Here is a 19,342-nt window from a genome sequence, read left to right as displayed (position 1 = left end):
ATAGGCTGGAGGCCTGGACGTGCTGTGAATAGGTAATGGCCTGGAGATCCTGGGCCTGGCCTGCTGCTCAATGAGCCTGAGACAGCCGAGCAAGAGACAGGCATTAGAGATACCTCGTCAGCCCGGTGTGGAGCAGTCTGGTCATAGCCGGGGGGGAGGCAGGGGAGGACAGGAGAGTGGGAGAGGAGTAGGAGGGTGTCGTAAATGCCCCTTACATAAGGCAGGGCATGAAAAATAATAAAAAGGGAATATTCGGACGCAACTGTAAGGCAGCGATGTGGTTTATTAGCACAGAAATATGAGCCCATAATGTCCAATATGCATAGAAATCCAAACTTGCTTGATTTTAAAGCAGTGTATAGTCTAGAGGCAGCTTTTGTACCGCACAGTATGACTCTGCAGCTCACTTGTTCCGACCCCATCTTCCCAAGTTAGCCATCCACTCAAGCAATCTGTACCTAATAACCGCGAGGTTTAGCCCATGATGAAGATCTGTCTTCATTGAGCTGGAAAAGCTGTAGCGTCGCCGAGCATTTTTCCTAACGGCGCAGTCCCTCATCTATGAAAGTGCCATAGAGCCCCTCAGACAATTAGGCAGGGAAAAGCTTTATGACCGTTAGACTCACTCAGTGAGCGGCACTCTCACCGCCAGCACCGCCAGGAGCGCTGGCTCGTGCAGAAAGGTAATTACGGAGCCTCTCATAATGACACGGAGGAAGCTTGCGTCATAACACCCACAGCCTTTTATCATAGCGCTGTAATTAATTATCATCCTTTACTCTTTGATTCATTCCACTATTCATAACATATTCATACATTCAAGAGAAATTATCATTTCCTTCAGGAATTAATCAAAAGGAGGAAGAGCTGGTCGTCTCTCGATGGATGATCAAAGACGGTGTTTGCCTACCTCGCTGCGTGGCGGGCGAGCTCAGGGCAAGGCACTGTGGGCACTCAAACACTCTGCTGTGCTTCTACTCTGTGACTGGTCAAATCATCTGCAAGGCGCTTTACATAACGGCATTTAGGCTGAAAACACAGCTGCAGATGTTTCCGATAAATAAGAGGTGAATGGATACGACAATTTAAACAGGCAGTGTGACTTTTGCTGCGCATTATCCCTCATTTCTCCTGTCGTTCTCCAACTGTCTGTACATAAAAAGACAAAATTGAACATAACGTTTGAATTGCCTCTTTCTTGCCTTTCCTAAACATGAGAAGTGAGTCGTATAGGTGAGGAGGAGCAGCCATTTTGACTCACATTTTTACTCACTTTCATGGAGTTGAAAAGCTGCTGTATAGCCAAAATACCTCCCGTGTGCTCATAGAAAACAACAACAACATACATAAAAACATTGTCTTCCCCCACATCATCACTTCCCAACCTCAGGGGAAGAAATGGCACAGTTAGACTCATAAACAGGTGTCCACCGGCCCCCAGTTCGCAGCACTTTAATAGCTGTTTGATGTTTTTGATGTCTAGTCAGCTCGATCGTACCTTGCTGCTTGATAATGAGGGCCAATAATGATTCCTGAGCTTGAGGGGTTAATGGTATGTAACCGGCAGAGCTGCTAATTACACGTTACAAACTATTTATCAGAATCTCCATCTGCGCAAGCACCACAACTCTCATTGTGCACGCTAAATTACTCCACGGATTATCATTGTAAAGCAAGTTTCAGTAATTAGGGACCCATACTGCTGTTTTCTTTTTCGGAGAGCACCAAACGACATCAAGATGAGAGGAGAAAAAATAGAATGACTGGTTAATTTGGGCCTGATATTCAGATTGGTACAGGCCGGATGTGAGGAGGAATCTGCCTCTCTGCAAGAAGAAGAAGAAGAAGAAGAAGAAAAAAAGGATACAAACATACAAGAAATCTGTCACTGTTCTGTGTTTTTTTTTTCGCCTCACAATGGTTTATCCTGAGGGGAGTTTAAAGTGAGAGGGAGGTGTAAATTGCGTGGAGAAAGCTCACATAGTCTTGGTGAGACTGTACGTTCGTTCAGATCGCAGCGAGTGCTTGTGTGAAAGTTGTGTGAAAGGTGTGGTCTGACGGGCCCGTCTCTCCAGCGATCGGTTATTTGAGAAATAACTGTCATCTCCCTCGGCCCCAAAGGTGTGCCTGAGACCACGGAGACGTGTACCATCTCCTCTTCTTCTCCTCCGTAAATTTTTATTAAAATTACCTTCATTATAAGACAGTGTTCATTATAAAACCAAAAACGCCGGTCTCCCAGGGCCCTGTGGATTAATAAGGACAGCGGTGTATTTTAAGCCGTAAACTCAGCTCCTCACTGTCCTTAATCTCCTTCCTACTTCACAAGGCCAAATTAACACCTCTCCTCAGCTCTGACGGGACCTCATTAGCAAACTTCCAGGGAAAGAAAGAGGAGAGCAGAACGAAAAAGAGGAGAAGAAGGAGGGAAGCGACCAATGACAGCCACCAGCTCTGGGATTAACCCTTTCTCCTCCTCCAGCTCCTCGGTAAAAAACTAGGTCGGCAACGTGTTTCTAATCAGTCGCCTGGTTAGCGATAATTAGAAGGCGAGATTGGACGGGAGAAGAGAGAGAAAGTGGGTGGGGAACATTGAAATGAAAAAGAAAAGAAAGAGAACCTGTCATGTCGCAAACACTTCAAAGGAGCCGACTTCTCCTTTAGAAGTGGCATGATGAGGGTCCAAATACCATGAGGCACTCCTCTGGGCCTCCGAACTGGGAGGAGGAGGAGGGGTGGAAGCGAGGACCCAGTTCTTTCTCACATGTATGCATCCTCACACACACACACACACACACACACACACACACGCAAGGACTATCGTTCACCACCTGTACAGTGCAGCTGCAGGGGAGCTTTAGTCTATCCCAAACCACACAGCCAAACAAGCACATCCAACTCCACCTTCTCCTCACATTCTCCCCCTGCAGCAGCAGGTCGAGGTCCCACAGCTTACACTGAGGTCGCGCAGACTACCGCTGGGTAAAGTTCACGAGCCTCCGCAAGCTGTTTGACATTACCAATAAGGTCAAAGTGTATCAGAAAACACCAGAGGATTATATTATTATGGTGTGCCGAGTTGCTCGCTGCACCTCGAGATCAAAAAATAGCCGAGGCTTTTTTCACGGCAAGCTGGCTTCCTTATCAATGTGCGGAACATAAGCTTGTGGAAGTTACACAAGAGAGACCGAGAGGTACCCAGAGAGGCCTGCAGCTAACAAGGAAAGAAAAAAAAAAAAAAAAAAAACTCATCGCTCATTATCAGCCATCTATTTTATCTACTATGAAACATCTCGAGACTCCCAGTTGTCAGACATCAATGGTGCTTAAATTAATCCTGTGGGTTCCTGTTTGCACAATAAAGATATGGAAGGGTGCTTCTGATATTTGTGCGACTTTACAGTTGGAGTAATTGAATTAGCGCACAAATCAACCACAGAGTATTGCGGAGTGTGGTATTGAAGAATGTGATAGCTCCTGCCAGGGAACACGGCTGCTTGGGCATAGTCAATTATAAAGCATTAAAAACAATCTGCCAATAATCACTTCCAAGAGAACTGAACAATCCATTCTGAGTGTTCTCATGTTTACCGATGATAGGGCTTTCAGGTTAGCGCTGAGCGGGAGTTTAGAGGGTGAGAGTGAGACTGAAAACATATTTGTGGTATCATTTCCATAAGCCTCTGCTTTGCGGACCATAACGCAGCTCACAAATGTGATTTATGACCTTGGTTTAATGGCTGGAGCAGAGTCTTGGTAGGTATCAGATGACTTTTTCAATATGGCGACGTCAGAGGGGGCACGCTGAATGCACCATCACAACAGGAAATGAGGGCTTGTCTCAGCCAAGAAAATATGAGAAGCCAGATATCTGATCATCTAATGGCAGATAGATGCTACTTCACTTTGACAGAAAAGGCATCAGTCAATAAGGAGCAGATGAGCACGAGAAGTATGGCGCGGATTCCTCTCCCCTATCTATCAAATCATTTATTCCAGAGGCATGCTGATCTGCACTGGTCAATGTACATAGAATATCCAGCAGGAGTGTCTCTGGTGTCAGTAAATGAGAACAGAAAAAGGCTTAGGAAATCATCAATAAAAATGTTACTTAGCCGTTTCCAGACTTTCTATGTTTTATTCTGCAAAACCTGTAAATGTTTCACACGGCTGTAAAAATGCAAAGACACGAGACTCACCTGGGCCTGGAAACTCTTGAGAACAGGTGCCACCATCTCCCGGACTTCCTGTGTACAAACCAAAAAAGCAAACTCAGTCTCAGCATTTTCTATTTTTCAGACGCTCCACCTGTTTAGGAATCACGATCGGCCCCAGTGAGGCACAAACGGCTCCATAAGAAACACGACTGGAAAGCTTTAATGTTAATGGATTCTCTCCATAGCTCCTTTTTAACACTCTGTGTGTGTGTGTGTGTGTGTGTGTGTGTGTGTGTGTGTGTGTGTGTGTGTGTGTGAGTGAGGTATGTTGCTATGGGGTGTGGGTATTAGTGGTTAAACCTAAAGGGTTTGAGTGGGCATGTTTGAAAAGTGGGGCTTTCCAGTAGCTTGCGTTTGAGCTCAGAGATCCAGACTTGTGCGAGCTCCCACAGCCTCAGGTAAGGGGATTGTGCTGCCAGTGGTGACAGCCTGATCCTGTCTTAAACGCCTGTATTATACTGACAAGATTACAGCACCACACTACATACTCAGACTGAGATAGGCAGGCAGCATAGCCACAGCAAATAGCCCAAGGGCTCATTTATAAAATATAAAAAATATTCTCTTTGACTGCAGCTTAGATGTCAATGGATGATCATTTCAAAGAAGATGATGAAAAAAAGGACAAAATCATATCTGTATCATTCATAGATTTAGCTTTTCATGTATTCAGCTCAATCCACCATAATTGCCATTTTGCCTTACAAAAGTAAGGTGGAATAAGGTCTTGGCTCATTATAATGCACAGGAAGGGGGGGAGGGCACAGTGATGCACAGACGGCAAACATAAAATACAATTCCCAATGTAGTTTTAAAAGTGTAGTCTGCGTCAAATAATAAATAATGATGCATTCGATTTTTGCTTACTATAGTATGGTTGTATAGCATAATTACTGCTATTATCTATAAGAAAAGCCAGCATATTCATTCATCAAATGCAGCTGCCAGGTACATAGAAATGTTAACTTGGGTGACAGATGCAGTGACGTTGCCAGTAAAAGAACTTCTCACTTAAGTTGAGTATAAACTTTGGTGATGAGTCCTGCTCAGGGAGGTGGAGTACAGAAGGATAATTCTCTAAGTAGCACCACTCTGCATGTCTGCATGTCTACTTAATCGTTCTTCTTGTATCAGCAAGACAAGACTATGTTTTTGGAATATTTAAATATTGTGCATTGCTGACCAGGTGGAAGAGTGTGCAAAAGGGTAGTGGATAATATGAAAGGGCAGGTTCACATTTTTTCCAAGACTTGAGTTTGTAGTGTTTTTAGAAGGAATAAAGTAGACTTGAAGTGAACTAAAGCGTCAAATTGGAGAGAACGCTCAGGTCACGTCTCACTCTACCAAAAACATCTACGGAAGCCCCCACATTTTTTTCAAGTCTGTCTTAAAGAAATAATTCAACACGGAAAATAGTCATTTGTATATGAATTACTCACCCATGTTACATTGACTTGTGAAGAAACATTTTTTCTTATACCAAAATGGTGAAAGAAGAATCCAAAAAAAGAAGAGACCTGATAAATTGAAGTATCTGGGATCCACATTTAAAAAACAGCAACACTTGTCAATACCTTTGTTTTGTAAACTTTCATACAACTTGTGCAGAATAATCCAAGACTCGTTTATCTAGTCATAGGCTCAGTACTTCCCAAACATGTGAATTTTCACTTAAAGCTTTTAAAATACTTCTGCATAGACAGCTCAGACACATTACTAATTCACGCATGAGACTGTGTATGCAGAGGTGTTTTTTTAAATAATAACGTTTTAGTGAAAATGCATGTATTTGGGAAGGACTGAGCATATGACTGTATAACTTGGATTATACAGCACGAGTTGTGCATGAATTTGTAAACAAATGGGTTTTTTTTGCTGTTGTTAAATGTGAACTCCTTTGACTCCAGTCATCATCAAAAATTATTTCTAGTTTTGGATTCATTTTGGAGGCATGTGAGAAAAATTAAGTTTTCCTCTCGAGTTCAACATAACATGAGGTAAGTTACTGATATACAAGTGGTCATTTGGGGTGTGTAGTATTAATTTCAGACAGTATACAAATGCCCATAGGTACACTGGAAACGTTACAGGTTGTGCTACAGGTCCTTTCTGTTAAAGAAGGCCACAAAGTGATCGCTTTCTTAAAGGTCCGCTGTGTGAAATATGGTGGCATCTAGTGGTGACGCTGCAGACTGCAACCAACTGAAACTTCTCACATGTGCCAAGCGTGTAAGAGAACTATGGTTGCTGACTCAAAAACACAGATTGCCCTATTTAAAGCCGATGTTTGATTTGTCCAGTCTGGGCTACTATGGAAACAACATGGCAGGCTCTTTATGTAGATATACACAGCTCATTCTAAGGTAACAAAATTACAAGGATTCTTTGTTTCAGATGAATAAATACTAATGAAAACATAGTTATAAATATTTTTTCCTTTTCTGTCAACATATTCTCCTAAATCTGACACACTGGACCTTTAAATGACTGGGAGAAAAATATACAGACCTCATTTTGTGCTAATATGCATTTTGAAGTTCAGCTGAAGATAATATTCACAGTTAGACACATTTTCGAAGCTGCGGCAGACGGAAAGTAACACATTTTGTACCAAAAAGACTAATTTTGGAAGACTTAATTTGGCCCACTCAGACAGCTGAAGCTTCATATTAGCTCGGGCTGAACTTTAGTATGCATGTTTGCAAAGAACGAGGACTGTGGATTTTGTGTCTCATCTCTTTCACTGGAATCAGAAAGGGATCTCTTTCACTGCCAATATAGACGAAGGGAACAATTACAACACCAAGAACTCTTTCAGTGCACTCGACATATGTGCTTATGAGCATTAAGACAGACTTCTAAAAACTAACCTATCAGTCAAAAAATGTTCTCTTCATACTTATTTTCTACTGTGCATTTGTCTTTAATAAAAATGTTGTTTTAAAAAGAAGCACAAACAGTGTTCTTGTAACAGTCATGTTTGAGGGCTGATGCAACGTGGGGCTCGTCTTCATTAACATTCATCAGATTGTGTTTAGTCAGAGTCCTTCTCCTTACGGGTTTCCAGAGACACCTGTTCCTGTTACACTGCAGAATTTTGGAGAAAGTCAACATCAGCTGCCAATTCAGACAGCAAGATAACTTTTTCATAAACTGGTGCTTTGGCTTCGGAGTTGAAAGTAAGCCGCAAAGTCGTGCTTACCTTTTTGTAAAAGAGCCCCCCTGGCCTCACATCACACCCAGCCAGGGGCTAACGTAACTGCAAGGCCTCTGCATTTAAATATTAACTGAGCTATTGGAGGACGAGGGTGGGGGCCAACCCTGACTTCTCAAGTGTTAATGTTAATGCAGATTTTACAAAAGAAAGAAAGAATTCCTTGCACAAAGGTATACGCGGGGGCTCCAGCGGCGGCATTGAGACAGAGAGTCAGTACCTGCTGAAGTGAAGATGAGGAAAAATGACACATAGAGTTGGGGGAATACGGGGAGGGTGGGGGGTACCAGACTCACCTCTGGGACATTTCTCTTGAACTCCCTGCTCAGCTCTACCAGGTGCTTGTGGGAATGTTCGCTCTCCTCTTGTCGACCAGCCAGCTCAGATGCTACAGAGTTTAGCTCCCTCTACAAACACACAAAAGAGAGAGAGAGAAAAACAGTGAGTGGAGAGAGACGGCACTTTAGGGAGCCTGCCAACGCTCATCCAGTAAAGCTTAGAGTGTACATAAATAAAAATACACTGCTGAATATTAACAATGTAATCCTTCATGATCTCACAGCAGTAATACTTACAGCTAGCCCTGGCCCATAAATAATTAAGCCAAAATAAATCCAATGCCTACAGTAGCAGAAGGCCTTTTAGATAATCAGTATTTGAAATAATCAATACGCTTGCAACGGCTATGGAGCGCCAGTGAGGGAGTGGGGCGAGAGGGGGTAGACAGAGAGTGAGAGTAAGAGAGAAAGGGAGGGGGGGGGGGTGAGTCACGTGTAGAGACCCAATAACCTGACATACACCCTTGCAAACAAATAGAGCTTCCTCCTGAAATGAAGGGCTGGTTTTTAAGCCTGGCCAAGACCTGATTCAAACATACAAACGCCTCGCTTGCTGTCGTAATTACCACAGGTCAGATCTATTTTCAGCCTCTTTTCAATCTCTCTCCCATCGCCTGCACCAATCTTTATATTGATCCTGCACTGATTTTCAATACATGACAGCAGCCTGCATAGCTTTAACCAAATTACCCTTTTGCTACAACAACAGCCCTAATCGCTATTCCATTAATGTCTCTGCACATCACTTCTTTACATGTCTGTGTTATATACGGAATGAGAGCTCCACCCCGGCAACATGTCTGATCCACTATTCAAAGCTGTCTGTGCAGCGAGCCCCCTTCATCAGAACCTTGCATTCATGCTGGACTCAGCTGCACCACATGCCATCCGCAAATCCGATATTATCGATCAGTCATCCAATTCCCGGCTCTTTCAGCAAACAGGAAAGAGAGAGGAAAAAAAAAAAGGAAAACAGATTCAAACTCTACTCTCCTGTGCTGAGCAGCGCTGGAACGGACAACTGTACATTCACCTCCTCTTCATTTTGATTCTCAGTAATTGATGAGGATCTTCTCTTGTAACTGCCGGGTTACAATAGAAAAGTGGAGTAGGGGGATTCAATTACCACTGCGAATTTATATATGACGCCGGGAAATTAAATTGACTGTGTTTTAATTAATCTGCAGTCTTACTTAAAGGCAATTTAATAAATCATCACACAAGGAGGGGAAAAAAAAGCGAGGAAATGGAAGGGTGAAACTTCAACGGTGGCGGCCTCGTGGGATGGTGGCAGCCTGTCGGTCAGAGAAGTAGGCCGTTAATTGAAGGGCTGCTGGTTCAAGTCCCTGGATTGACGAGTCAAAAAGTGGTTAAAGTAGGACTGAGTGTCATCTGAGGTGAGATGCAATGATACAAGCTGAGATTCTATACGACAACAGAACATCATGCCAGTGTGTGGACGTTCAGATGGCATTTTAGTGGCTGAATACTACATTTCTACTGAATCAACACTGTCATTGGTATAAAACAAAACAGAAACAATTAGTGCATTTGATTGGGACTATTTCCAACCCAATCAACACGTTTGCACCCTCGACTGCTCGAATCAGCAATTAATCAGCAGCCCTGCACTTTAAACTATGCTTCCCTAGCATCAGTTTTGGATGTTGTTTTGTCAGTTTCCATGCATTACATACTACAGTGTCTTTCAATACAAACTTCTGGTTTCACAGGAAATGTTGGATTCACCACCAAACTACTTTAAATTTAGGCAGCAACAAGGTTTTGCCACTAAATCTAAGCATCCGTGTTGTTCATATACATATATTATGTTATGTATGCCAGTGACTACAATATGTGGTTGGAAAAAAAAGGTGAGTTTTGGTTTGGACAAGAACACCAGCCTTCTGGTTGAAAGTCCTGTGTGTGTTTGACTCGTCCAACATTCTGTCCCTGATGCCACAGATGGGATTGCTTGGTAGTGAGTTGAAAGCCTGGTGCATCTCATACAGACACTGTGAGGTGCCTTGCGTGTGCTGCTGTATTTGATACCCCTGGATTGAGAACGGGTTGAACCGATACAAATTCGGTGCAAAAGTGAATATTTACAACACCAGGATGGTGGACGTGCGAGTGATTTAAAATAAACTGCAATGTCTGTGTTCATCATAACTAATGAACATGTCAACCAAAATGTTTGGCATTTGGGGAAAAATTCTTATTCATTTTTTTCCCTAGAGTTTGATGAAAAGATTGATACGTCAGATTTTGTAGATATAAAACCTACAGCCAGCAGGCAATTAGCTTACCTTAGCATAGCATAATGAACAAAGGCTATCTTTGCTCACTCTCTTAAAAACTTCCAAACACATTAAAGCTCACTAAATAATACATTATATATTGTTTCTCAAAGTGAACAAAAGGTAAAAGGTAAAAGTTGTTGTTTTACAGAGTAAAATGCTTGAAGTATTTCACAGCTGGGTGCAGTGACGTCATGTAATCTCCACTGATTGCTTGGCAAACTCACTATGACGACAAAATGTGTGACATAAAAGAAACAAGCTAATTGAGGCTTTAGCTACATGAGCAATACTTGTAAGTAAATACATTGTTGATTTTGGTCTATAAAAGGGATTTGTTCACAACTGTAATCATATGGTTATCATACAGTTCCTTTCGTCATCATGTCAAAGTTACCTGGGTAAAGTGGTAACCCTAAACTGCTCCTGATGGTGAGTTCAGTGTCTTGCATGATAGCTCTTTGCCATCAGTGTATGTTAGTGCGAATGGTTAATAATAGAGCACAATTTACCAATGCTCATGTTTTGCTAGTGTATTGTCTCACCAAGCCTAAGGACTGCACGTCTTGTGTCATTTTTCCTTTGTAACAAAGACAGACGATACATTTTTAAACATCTGCTTACCACCACTGCTCATTTCCATTTAAAAATTACAAGTTCTACTCTTAGAAAGTATCCAAATGTTAAGGACACATGTGGTTAGTAGGAAATGTGTCTTTCCTGGTAAATCATACAGTCACTGATAAAGGCCATGGCTGTACAGAATAAGGCGACAGGACTTTATAAATTCCTGTTAGTCCTTACAGTCCATCTGGGATGAGCCTTCCTGGAGATTAGAGAGTGGGCTTTCAGAAGCCGGCCAACCTCCACTAGATTCAAATGGCCCCAGACCGGCTAATCTTGCCAAGAGAAAATTCCTCTAGAAGTGACTTTGAGTGGATTTTATAAGTACTTAAGATATAACAGTGTGGTGATTCTTAGTCCGCCAGTGCTTCAGTGAGCCGGGTTCGCTTTTTATTGCAGCTCGGCTGATGAGAATGGTGAATACTCATGCTGTATGCAGGCCAAACAGTGCTACCATAATGGCATGGTTATTTTGAAAGCACCCCCACAGTTTCCAGACCATTACGAGGGCGGGGAGCCCGGGCAACAGCCCATCAAATGAAACCTACTGTCTGTCTTTCTGGAAAGAAGTGAAGCAGAACAGACTGTTTGCTTCTTTAGTTGTCTTGCTCAGATTGATGATGGTAGGAACTCCACAATGTAGTGTTTCGCTATGCTATCTCAGGAGACAAAAGATACTAAAGAAGATTTTTCCTCTGCTTCCTAATCAGATGTGATCCATTTCAACCTACAACCAGGGCACCTTTGAGATCCCTGATTAAATTCACTTATCTCCCTCCATTATGTTGAGCTTTATCCTTCATGAAATCATTTGCATGAACATGCAGATGCTTCTGATGTCTTGAACACTTAAAAAGAGGGAAAAGGCGAGTTTGACTCACTGTGCAAAGAGGAGTTTCTCTGTAATCATTTGACAGGTTTTAAAAAGGACGATTGGGACCAAATTTTCAGTGTATGGCAGTCGGGTCAATACGGAGCTCCTGTCATTAAGCCTCTGCCAGTCAAACATCCAGCCATAATTGATGAGTTTCCCCCGGGGAGGGCGGAGCTGTCATTGGGGCTGGAGGCACAGGAAAGAGGGATTTTGAGCATGGAACCAGTCCTGGCGTGCTTTAGTCAATCTGCGAGGGGAAAGCAATTGGTGACTTCTGACTCAAAACCAAAGACCAAGAAACAAGAAGCTTATTGGCTTTAACAGGATAGACCTGCAGCCTATTGGCAGTCAGTAAATGGACTTGAAGCTCAATGAACTGCTGAACAACAGAAAAAAACACAGTGAAACCATGACTCGCATTTCCTTTAGCTGACAAAGAAAGGCTCTTCTCCTCTGACACTGACCAAAGATGGACCCCATCTGTAGTGGAGCCCTCACATGATCTGACAGGCAACCATTTATACTGCATTAAGAGGTCTCAGGTTTATGCAAGTGTGTTGCAGCAAAGACTGCAGGGAGTGGTCCCTTCAGACTCTGTTGGGATAAACCGGGCAAGAAAAATGGAGGCCAGTAGTGGCAACAAATCTGCAAAAATACAAAGCACTGAGGATCATCACATAAGCTGCTTGTCAAGTGTGTTTCATTTAAATGATGGGAGGCTAGTTAAAGCTACTGCAGGCAGCAAACAGAGGGTAAAAAGTCTAATAACCAAATCCGGCGACTGCTCTTGACAAAAATGGGAGCACAGAGACAATAAGTCCAAGTGTGAATGTTTTAGGTAAAATGTGGGGCTCACTAATGTATTGTGTTGGAGTAGATTTGACATTGATTCATTAAACCTAGCTCGTCTTGATTACATCTGTAGTGGTAAGCTATTTTCTGGCCTTTCACAAAGACAGCCCATGGTGGAAAATGTTGACAACTGGGGGAAAAAAAACTACCAAGGTACTGCAATGAGGTAGACTGAGTCAAAATCACTATTGTGTGCACTGGGCTTGGGCAGCACAAATTAAAGAGGAAAAAATAGGGAGGAGGAGGAGAGAGGGGAAAATGCAGATGGGGTATTATTTTTCTTTTTGTATCCCATCTAATTGCAATCATAGGCAGATGTCTGAAAGTGTGACAGCATCAGCAGAATTGCTGCTGAGAGCACAGAATCTTTGTCTAAAAATAATCAGACATTCTGTGTGCTGCTGTTTGTTATAATGGTAATCGATGCTGGAGGCTTTGAATTCCATCAATTTATAGATCCACTCTGTTCTGCCTGGTGACTGTACTGCCTCACAACCCCCACCGCATACGCACACCGACGCAAAAACACACACACACACACACACACACACACACACACACCCGCACGCAAGGTCTCGCACAAAAGAGCGAGTGGGCACACATGCATGCACAGAGACACATGTGCGCTGACATCTGCGCACTGAGGCTGCAGCAAGGCAAAGCAGGGACCAGTGTGTGATTAAGATAAGTGTAGTTTCCTTTCATACATTCCTTGTCGCCTCCCATTCTCTGCGAGGCACAAGATTGTCCATAGCTGCCTCAGATTAGCCCCGCATCTCAGACGCCACATTTCAGAGGGGGGACTGATCAATAAATCAAATCACCACAATCAATGGCCCCAATCACTGCAGTCTAGTCTGGCCTCAACATTATTACTGGCAACCCCCCCCCCCCACCACCACCACCACCACCACAGCCACTGAGGGAGGAGGGAGCGGTTTTGGTGGGGGGATGGAGCAGTGCAGGGAGTAGTGCACACTGGCGCCTGTCCATGTGAAAGATCCAAAATGAACTCTTATCAGGCCTCCTTGGGCTGAATATCAGTTAAGGGCAGGACAGGCAGACAGCTGTGTGTGTGCGCATGTGTGTTGGACCGTCCAGACAGAGGGAGCTGGTGCAGGAGGAGCCTCTGACCTCCATGACCCCTCGCTAGGAACGTGAGCCGAGCACGCGGCCTCTGACAGGGAAGCACTGGGGGGCTGCTATCACCTGGCATCTTCCTCCATCTGCTTACCACCGACTGCTGCTCCTTCACTTTTACTCTCCATCAGCGTGAGCTAGAGCTGCTCCAGTTCACACCACCATCACGCTGCTGATAGACCACCTCACACCTGAGTCAGACAAATACAATTTGCATAAATTAATTCTGAGGGTTTGTTTTAACCTGCTGTGACTGCCAGATGGGTGGAGTTAACCTATCAGAGAAGGACAGGTGCTGGGTATGTTTTCAATCACAAAAAAACCAATATATCGATATTTTATCGATATCATGATATGAGACTAGCTATCGTCTTTTTTGATATTGTAATATCGAAAGTGTTGTTGGTTGGTTTTGGCGATATGGTGCCATGGCAGAGCTCTAGGCTCGCCCCACCTCAGATTCTAGGACCAATCTCTATCGCCAAAACCCTTGATGGAAAATCAGGTGTTATCACGCTTGTTAAGGTAGAAAATCACTTGTTTATTGAGCTTCCTTATCAATAAGTAAAATGTACATGCCACTGTAACATATTGCGCAGTGTTTCATCAGGCCTACTGAACGTATATTCACTACACTTTATCGCTTCCATGCCACTTTATAGTAGGCCTATCATATGCTGACTGATCACATGGTTTCATTTTTATGGCTTACATATGTACTGTTTGTTGTGTTAATTATGTTTAGATGCCACTGTGTATTGTATCAGTATACAATAGTATGCATTCATTAGGTTAAATAAGCCACACACCCTCCCCCATAACACCAAGGTTAACAGTACTACCTAATATTCATTAAGCTGTGACCAGGGTTGGGGAGAAACAGAATACAAGTAACAGTTTTACTTATTTAAAATGCAAAATATGAGTAACTGCACTCTGTTTCTGTTACAGTTAAATTGGTGGTATTCTTAATACAGTTACAGTCTTTAAAAAATAGATTACATGAAGGGATTACTTTACTTGTAGCTGATAGCTAAGTGGTATATTTACATGGCGTGCTATTGGGACACAGTGTAAAATTCATGTGGTGCGCATTTATGATAGACAGATGCAATAAAAAAGTGTGCGCAGTTCACCTGCTACACGACAATGGCAGAGATGTACAGCCATAACACTGCTGTGTGTTTTTGGCATATAGACATAAGACCCGGACGGTCTTGAAGTACTCCAAAAGTAACCCATAGTATGTAGAACACATTATTTAGTTTGAGTAGTTAATGGAATGTGTTTCACATTACATTTTAGGGCACGTATTCAATAATCTGTGTTGCATTAAATTTGAAACTGTACTGACTATAACTCAAAAAAGTTAGGTAATGTAACATTAAGCAGCAAAACACTCCTACTGACCTCATAAGTGCCAATGCTAGCTAGCTATACTAATGTTGTTACCACAAATATGTCGTTTTAACTAATGTTAATGTAAAAATTGGTGACATTTGATATTCTCCATATCGCCCAACCCTGTTATGAAAGTTTAAATGCTCAGGTAGCCATTGTTCATCTCTTTGTATGGCTCTGACCAGGTACTCCACTGGAGTGGTTCTCAACCTCTTTGACTTTTAACTCCAAAAAAAGCACACCTAAAACATTTTGGGCAATGTGCTTATTCCCTTTTTTCACCAAAGGTTACATTGACACCACTCATATCTTTTTGTAAACATAAAACTAAAGCCCAGAGATAGTTAGCTTGGTTTAGCATAAAGACCGGAAACAGGGGTACACAGGCTAGTCATTTCCCCTTGTTTCCAGTCTTTATGCTAAGCTAATGCTTTATGCTAAGCTAACTGTCTTGTGCCAGTTTGTTCATATTTAACAGATATGATCAGAAGGCCTATGAATTTTCTTATTTAGCTCTCGGCAAGACAGCAAATGAGTGTATTTTGCAACATAGAAAACTATTCCTTAAACATTATGCAGTGTGCTTCATTGTCTGTGTTTGATTAAATAAAACAATATTGAATAGCAAATGTTTTTTTCTGCTTTCCTATCCTAATAACTGTCTCATGACCCCTCAGATTTATCCTGTGACCCGTTGTAGGGTCCCAAACCCCAATGTGGGAATCCCTGCCCTTCAGCGTGCATGCGCAGTCCACTCGGCAGTAGCAAAACTGACTGACTACTCAGTACAGAAATACATAGGTAGTGTATAGATTGTGAGGACTTACCAACGAGGAAAATCACATTTAATTTTGACACCTCTCTAAACTCTGGACTGGTAAGTCTGATAAATCATCCAAAATAATTAATCCCCAGTCAGTCAGGCTGTCTTCAAACAGCATGCTAAATCTCACAAAAGGAAGGAGAAGCGTGTGAGCGTTACAACCATCAGCAAAAGGTGTGACTGGTGTTGTCAGCCATTATTCGTCATACCCTGCTTCATTTAGAGAGTTTTTGGCGCCTGATGCACCAGAGCACAGCCTACTTGTCAACACTTCTCTCTCTTTAATTCCAACACGCACACTTGGACATGCATGCACACACACATTTTCTTGGTTCTCATTGATACACTGCTAACACATTTTAGTATGATCAGGGAGGCTCTAATTCCATTTATTGTCAAGTCTTGTTCAAAATAATAAAGAGGTATCATGAAAACATCTTATTACAGCCCTTTCAAACGGGCCTGGATCCACTCAGAGTCCAATGAATAACTTTAAATGTCCTCCAATTAGAAACTTCAAATTACAATCTATGACTGAATGATCCAAACGAAGGCCAATTACAACACCTTATTTATCATCATTAAGGCCGACCATTGTTCTGCTCCTTTCAAACTCTGTGGTTACAATCAGGGTGTCTATTGTCATTGTGTGGTACATGCAGGGTGACTAATTACACAGTCCTATGATTCATTAGCAGACTAGTGGGTTGAAACCTGAGAGGAGACATGATAACCCTGGTTGGCCAAATGATGGGCTCAAATGGAGAATATGGAAGACAGGGAGGTTTCACAATAGCCAGGAACTGCCAGTGCTCATAAAAACCTTCAAAACTCAAGTTTTTAGAGAGAGGACGCATATAAAAAAAAAATTAGGAGAGCAGAAATGGTACGAACTTGAAGAGTAAAATTGGGGACAAGGTTTGTTATCCTGTTTCTTCAAAGTGAGGAGTGCACTGCGGGGGACTTGTTTCTGTGAAGCTTCACCATCGAGGTCAGTTAGTGGGAGAAGGCTCCAAAGATGCAGCCATCAACCGCGATGGCCCACTTTCACCTGAAACGACGAGCTGTAGCGATGCAACACAGCTAACCTGCGATTGTTTATTCTCTCTTAAGAAATGTCAATCTGTTCGCTCTCAGGTGTGCTGCTCTTCCACTTGTTTTTGTTGTTTTCTCCCCCCTACTCTCTCCGTTTTCCCTTGTCGATTGCAGCGAGATCAAAGCGACGCCGCTGGAAGAATCTGAATATTTCAGGTGTGGAGAGAGGGCTGCGTTTCACACCACCTGTGTAGCGCTGAGAGACAGGTCCCTCCTCTCGCTCAGACTCAGTTAGCGGGGCCCCTGGGGCCTGGCGACATAAACCGGGGCCACCTGTCTGAGAGAGAGGGAGCGCTCCTTTACCCTCCTTCTCTCCATCGCACTTTCATTTTACAGCATTTGAACCAAAAATAAATGAATCTAAATAGAGCGGTGAGAGTGGGAATAAAACCAGTGCTGACAACAAGCAGCTGAGAGCTTTGAGCGCCGTCACAAAGGCTCCAAGATCTGGCAGACGAGTTCCGCTGCCGCAGAATGGGAGCAGCCACTTGAAAGGGCAGTTTATACATGAATCATTTTATAATTTGCCCTGTTCTGCAGCAGAAGGTAGCTCTCATATATTAAATGATGAGCCCGGTCAGGAGAAACACAAGGATTACTTTCTGCCATAACATAGTGCACAGTGCAGAGCAGGTCTGCGAGATGATTCGCATCACATCATCAGGGCCGCCATTTCTGACCCAAAGCAAATAAAAAGTATCCCTGATGTCCACACCAGCCTTAACAGTTTGATGTAGCCGCTCTCCTTGGAGGGCTGTGTGCCTTGACATGTGTGCATGTGTAAGCACTTGTGCGAGCCTGTGTGTGTGTACGTGCATGTGTGAGGACGTGTGTTCAGGGGGGCGTGGAGGCAGGTTCCACGCCACCAGTTCCCAGCCATGTCTCTCAAAAGGGCCGTAAAGTCTTTACAGCAAATTCCTTACATTCATCTGTGTCAGAGCGCTCGGCACACATTAGGCGTTTACACGGGAGGAAACACAATCTATTTGATGCTACACTGCCCACACGTCCAGAGCCCTCCTCCCCACACTGGAGATTCACAGTGTTTAACTTCCATTTCATATTCTGAACAGGCAGGCAGACAGGCAGGTGAGTGCAGGGAATGGACTCCATCTTGCTGTAAATCAGCGTTTAAACACCCGGCTAAATGTAATCTGGAAAGAGTCAACAAGAGGCCCCTCGCATTACGCTGCTCAAGATATTTGTTTTTATTTATTCTGGAATGTGCAATTGATTTTTGTTGTTCCCCCTAATGATGTATGCAAACGGTGAACCGAAAAAAGTCACACTTCATTTTTTTCTTCCCCGGCTGCGGCTGCTGCTTCCCATCTTTTAATATCAGTGGTGCTTATGAGAACAAGTGGAGGTTAATCTAGGGAGCGGGTCATAGCCAGCCGGCTCTTTGTAAATGTCAGCTGGGAGATCCAGGCCTTTCTTATTACCACACTAAACCAACAAGGCTGACGGCTCTAAGACGGATGTGTGACTGGGTGGTGTCTTCCCCCCACTTCTCACCACCAGCACGGACCAACCCCTGCACGGAAAACCTTATTAATCAATCGATTTATCGCCATAAATCAGGCCAGGCTTTGATTGTATCAGCAAGTCATGCAATCAATCAATTAGTCAGGACCTAGCGGCCCAATTTGCCTAAAGAAAGATGAATGCTCCCCCACATCATCCATTTGGTTGTCCGTTTACCCATCAAACACGGCTGCTGTTGACTCCCAAGCCCAACATGCATCCTTTTATCGATTTGTGCAGATTAAACTTGCAAAGGAATCAAAGGACACTTAACTGACTGGGAATAATTCTGCCTTTTTCATTTGTAGTGAAGTATGTTCGGCGCTCTCCTTTGATAGTGTTGCCTCATATCATCAAAACAACAAAGTGTAAACATTAAAATCCAGAATACAGAGCTCTTATGAGTGATCCAACAGAGAGAATTAACAACTACAGAGGATAATGCTTAGAAGTAACTGGACCCACTCTGAGAAAAAAGAAGGGGCAGGATGGGAAAAAATCACAGATTATTATCAGCCGGGTTTAGATGGCGAGGCAAAGGGGAGCGAGGGGACTGAGCGAGGAAACAGCTGGATGAACAAACTGTGGAAAACATATGTATAATGACATATTTGTTTCATATTTTACCCCAACTGTGAATTCCAATCCACATTGTGACACCAGCTGCCTCGGTCCAGTGCTTCCCATCTGCAACTCGGTGTCAGGATGTCTCCCAGGACGGGCTGGGAAACTTTGGGGACGACAAAAACCGACAGGAGCAAGTAGAGCACGACAGAGTGGGCTGCTGGAGCCTCGGCGTGCTTCTCCCCCAGCGGCGGGTTGCAATGTGGCAGACTGCGGAGCTGCCGTGGAGAGGAAAGAACACCGGGGGCTCCCCGGGGATAACGTCTGTGGTGGGATTAGAGCCCCACCAGACCTGGTTCTGCTTCACATCCTCAGA

The 19,342-nt window shown here is 43.4% G+C and overlaps 1 protein-coding gene across 2 annotated transcripts in view; it reads right to left on the bottom strand.

The window, feature by feature from the left end:
- cux2b (cut-like homeobox 2b) overlaps window positions 1-19,342 on the bottom strand; it is a 110,021-nt gene that overhangs the window by 63,335 nt on the left and 27,344 nt on the right. For both annotated transcript variants that reach the window (XM_088077155.1, XM_088077156.1), the window contains exons 2-3: window positions 7,728-7,838; window positions 4,200-4,247 (exon numbers count right to left, since the gene is read on the bottom strand). In XM_088077155.1, the coding sequence (XP_087933281.1) occupies window positions 4,200-4,247; window positions 7,728-7,838 (159 nt within the window). The remainder of the gene's footprint in view (window positions 1-4,199; window positions 4,248-7,727; window positions 7,839-19,342) is intronic.

Source organism: Plectropomus leopardus, chromosome 4 (genome assembly GCF_026936395.1).
Source record: "Plectropomus leopardus strain MGB_pleo_1.0 chromosome 4, ASM2693639v1, whole genome shotgun sequence".
NCBI lineage: Eukaryota > Metazoa > Chordata > Actinopteri > Perciformes > Serranidae > Plectropomus > Plectropomus leopardus.
The sequence above is the reverse complement of the archived record's forward strand: the minus strand, read 5'-3'. Positions and strand labels throughout refer to the sequence as shown.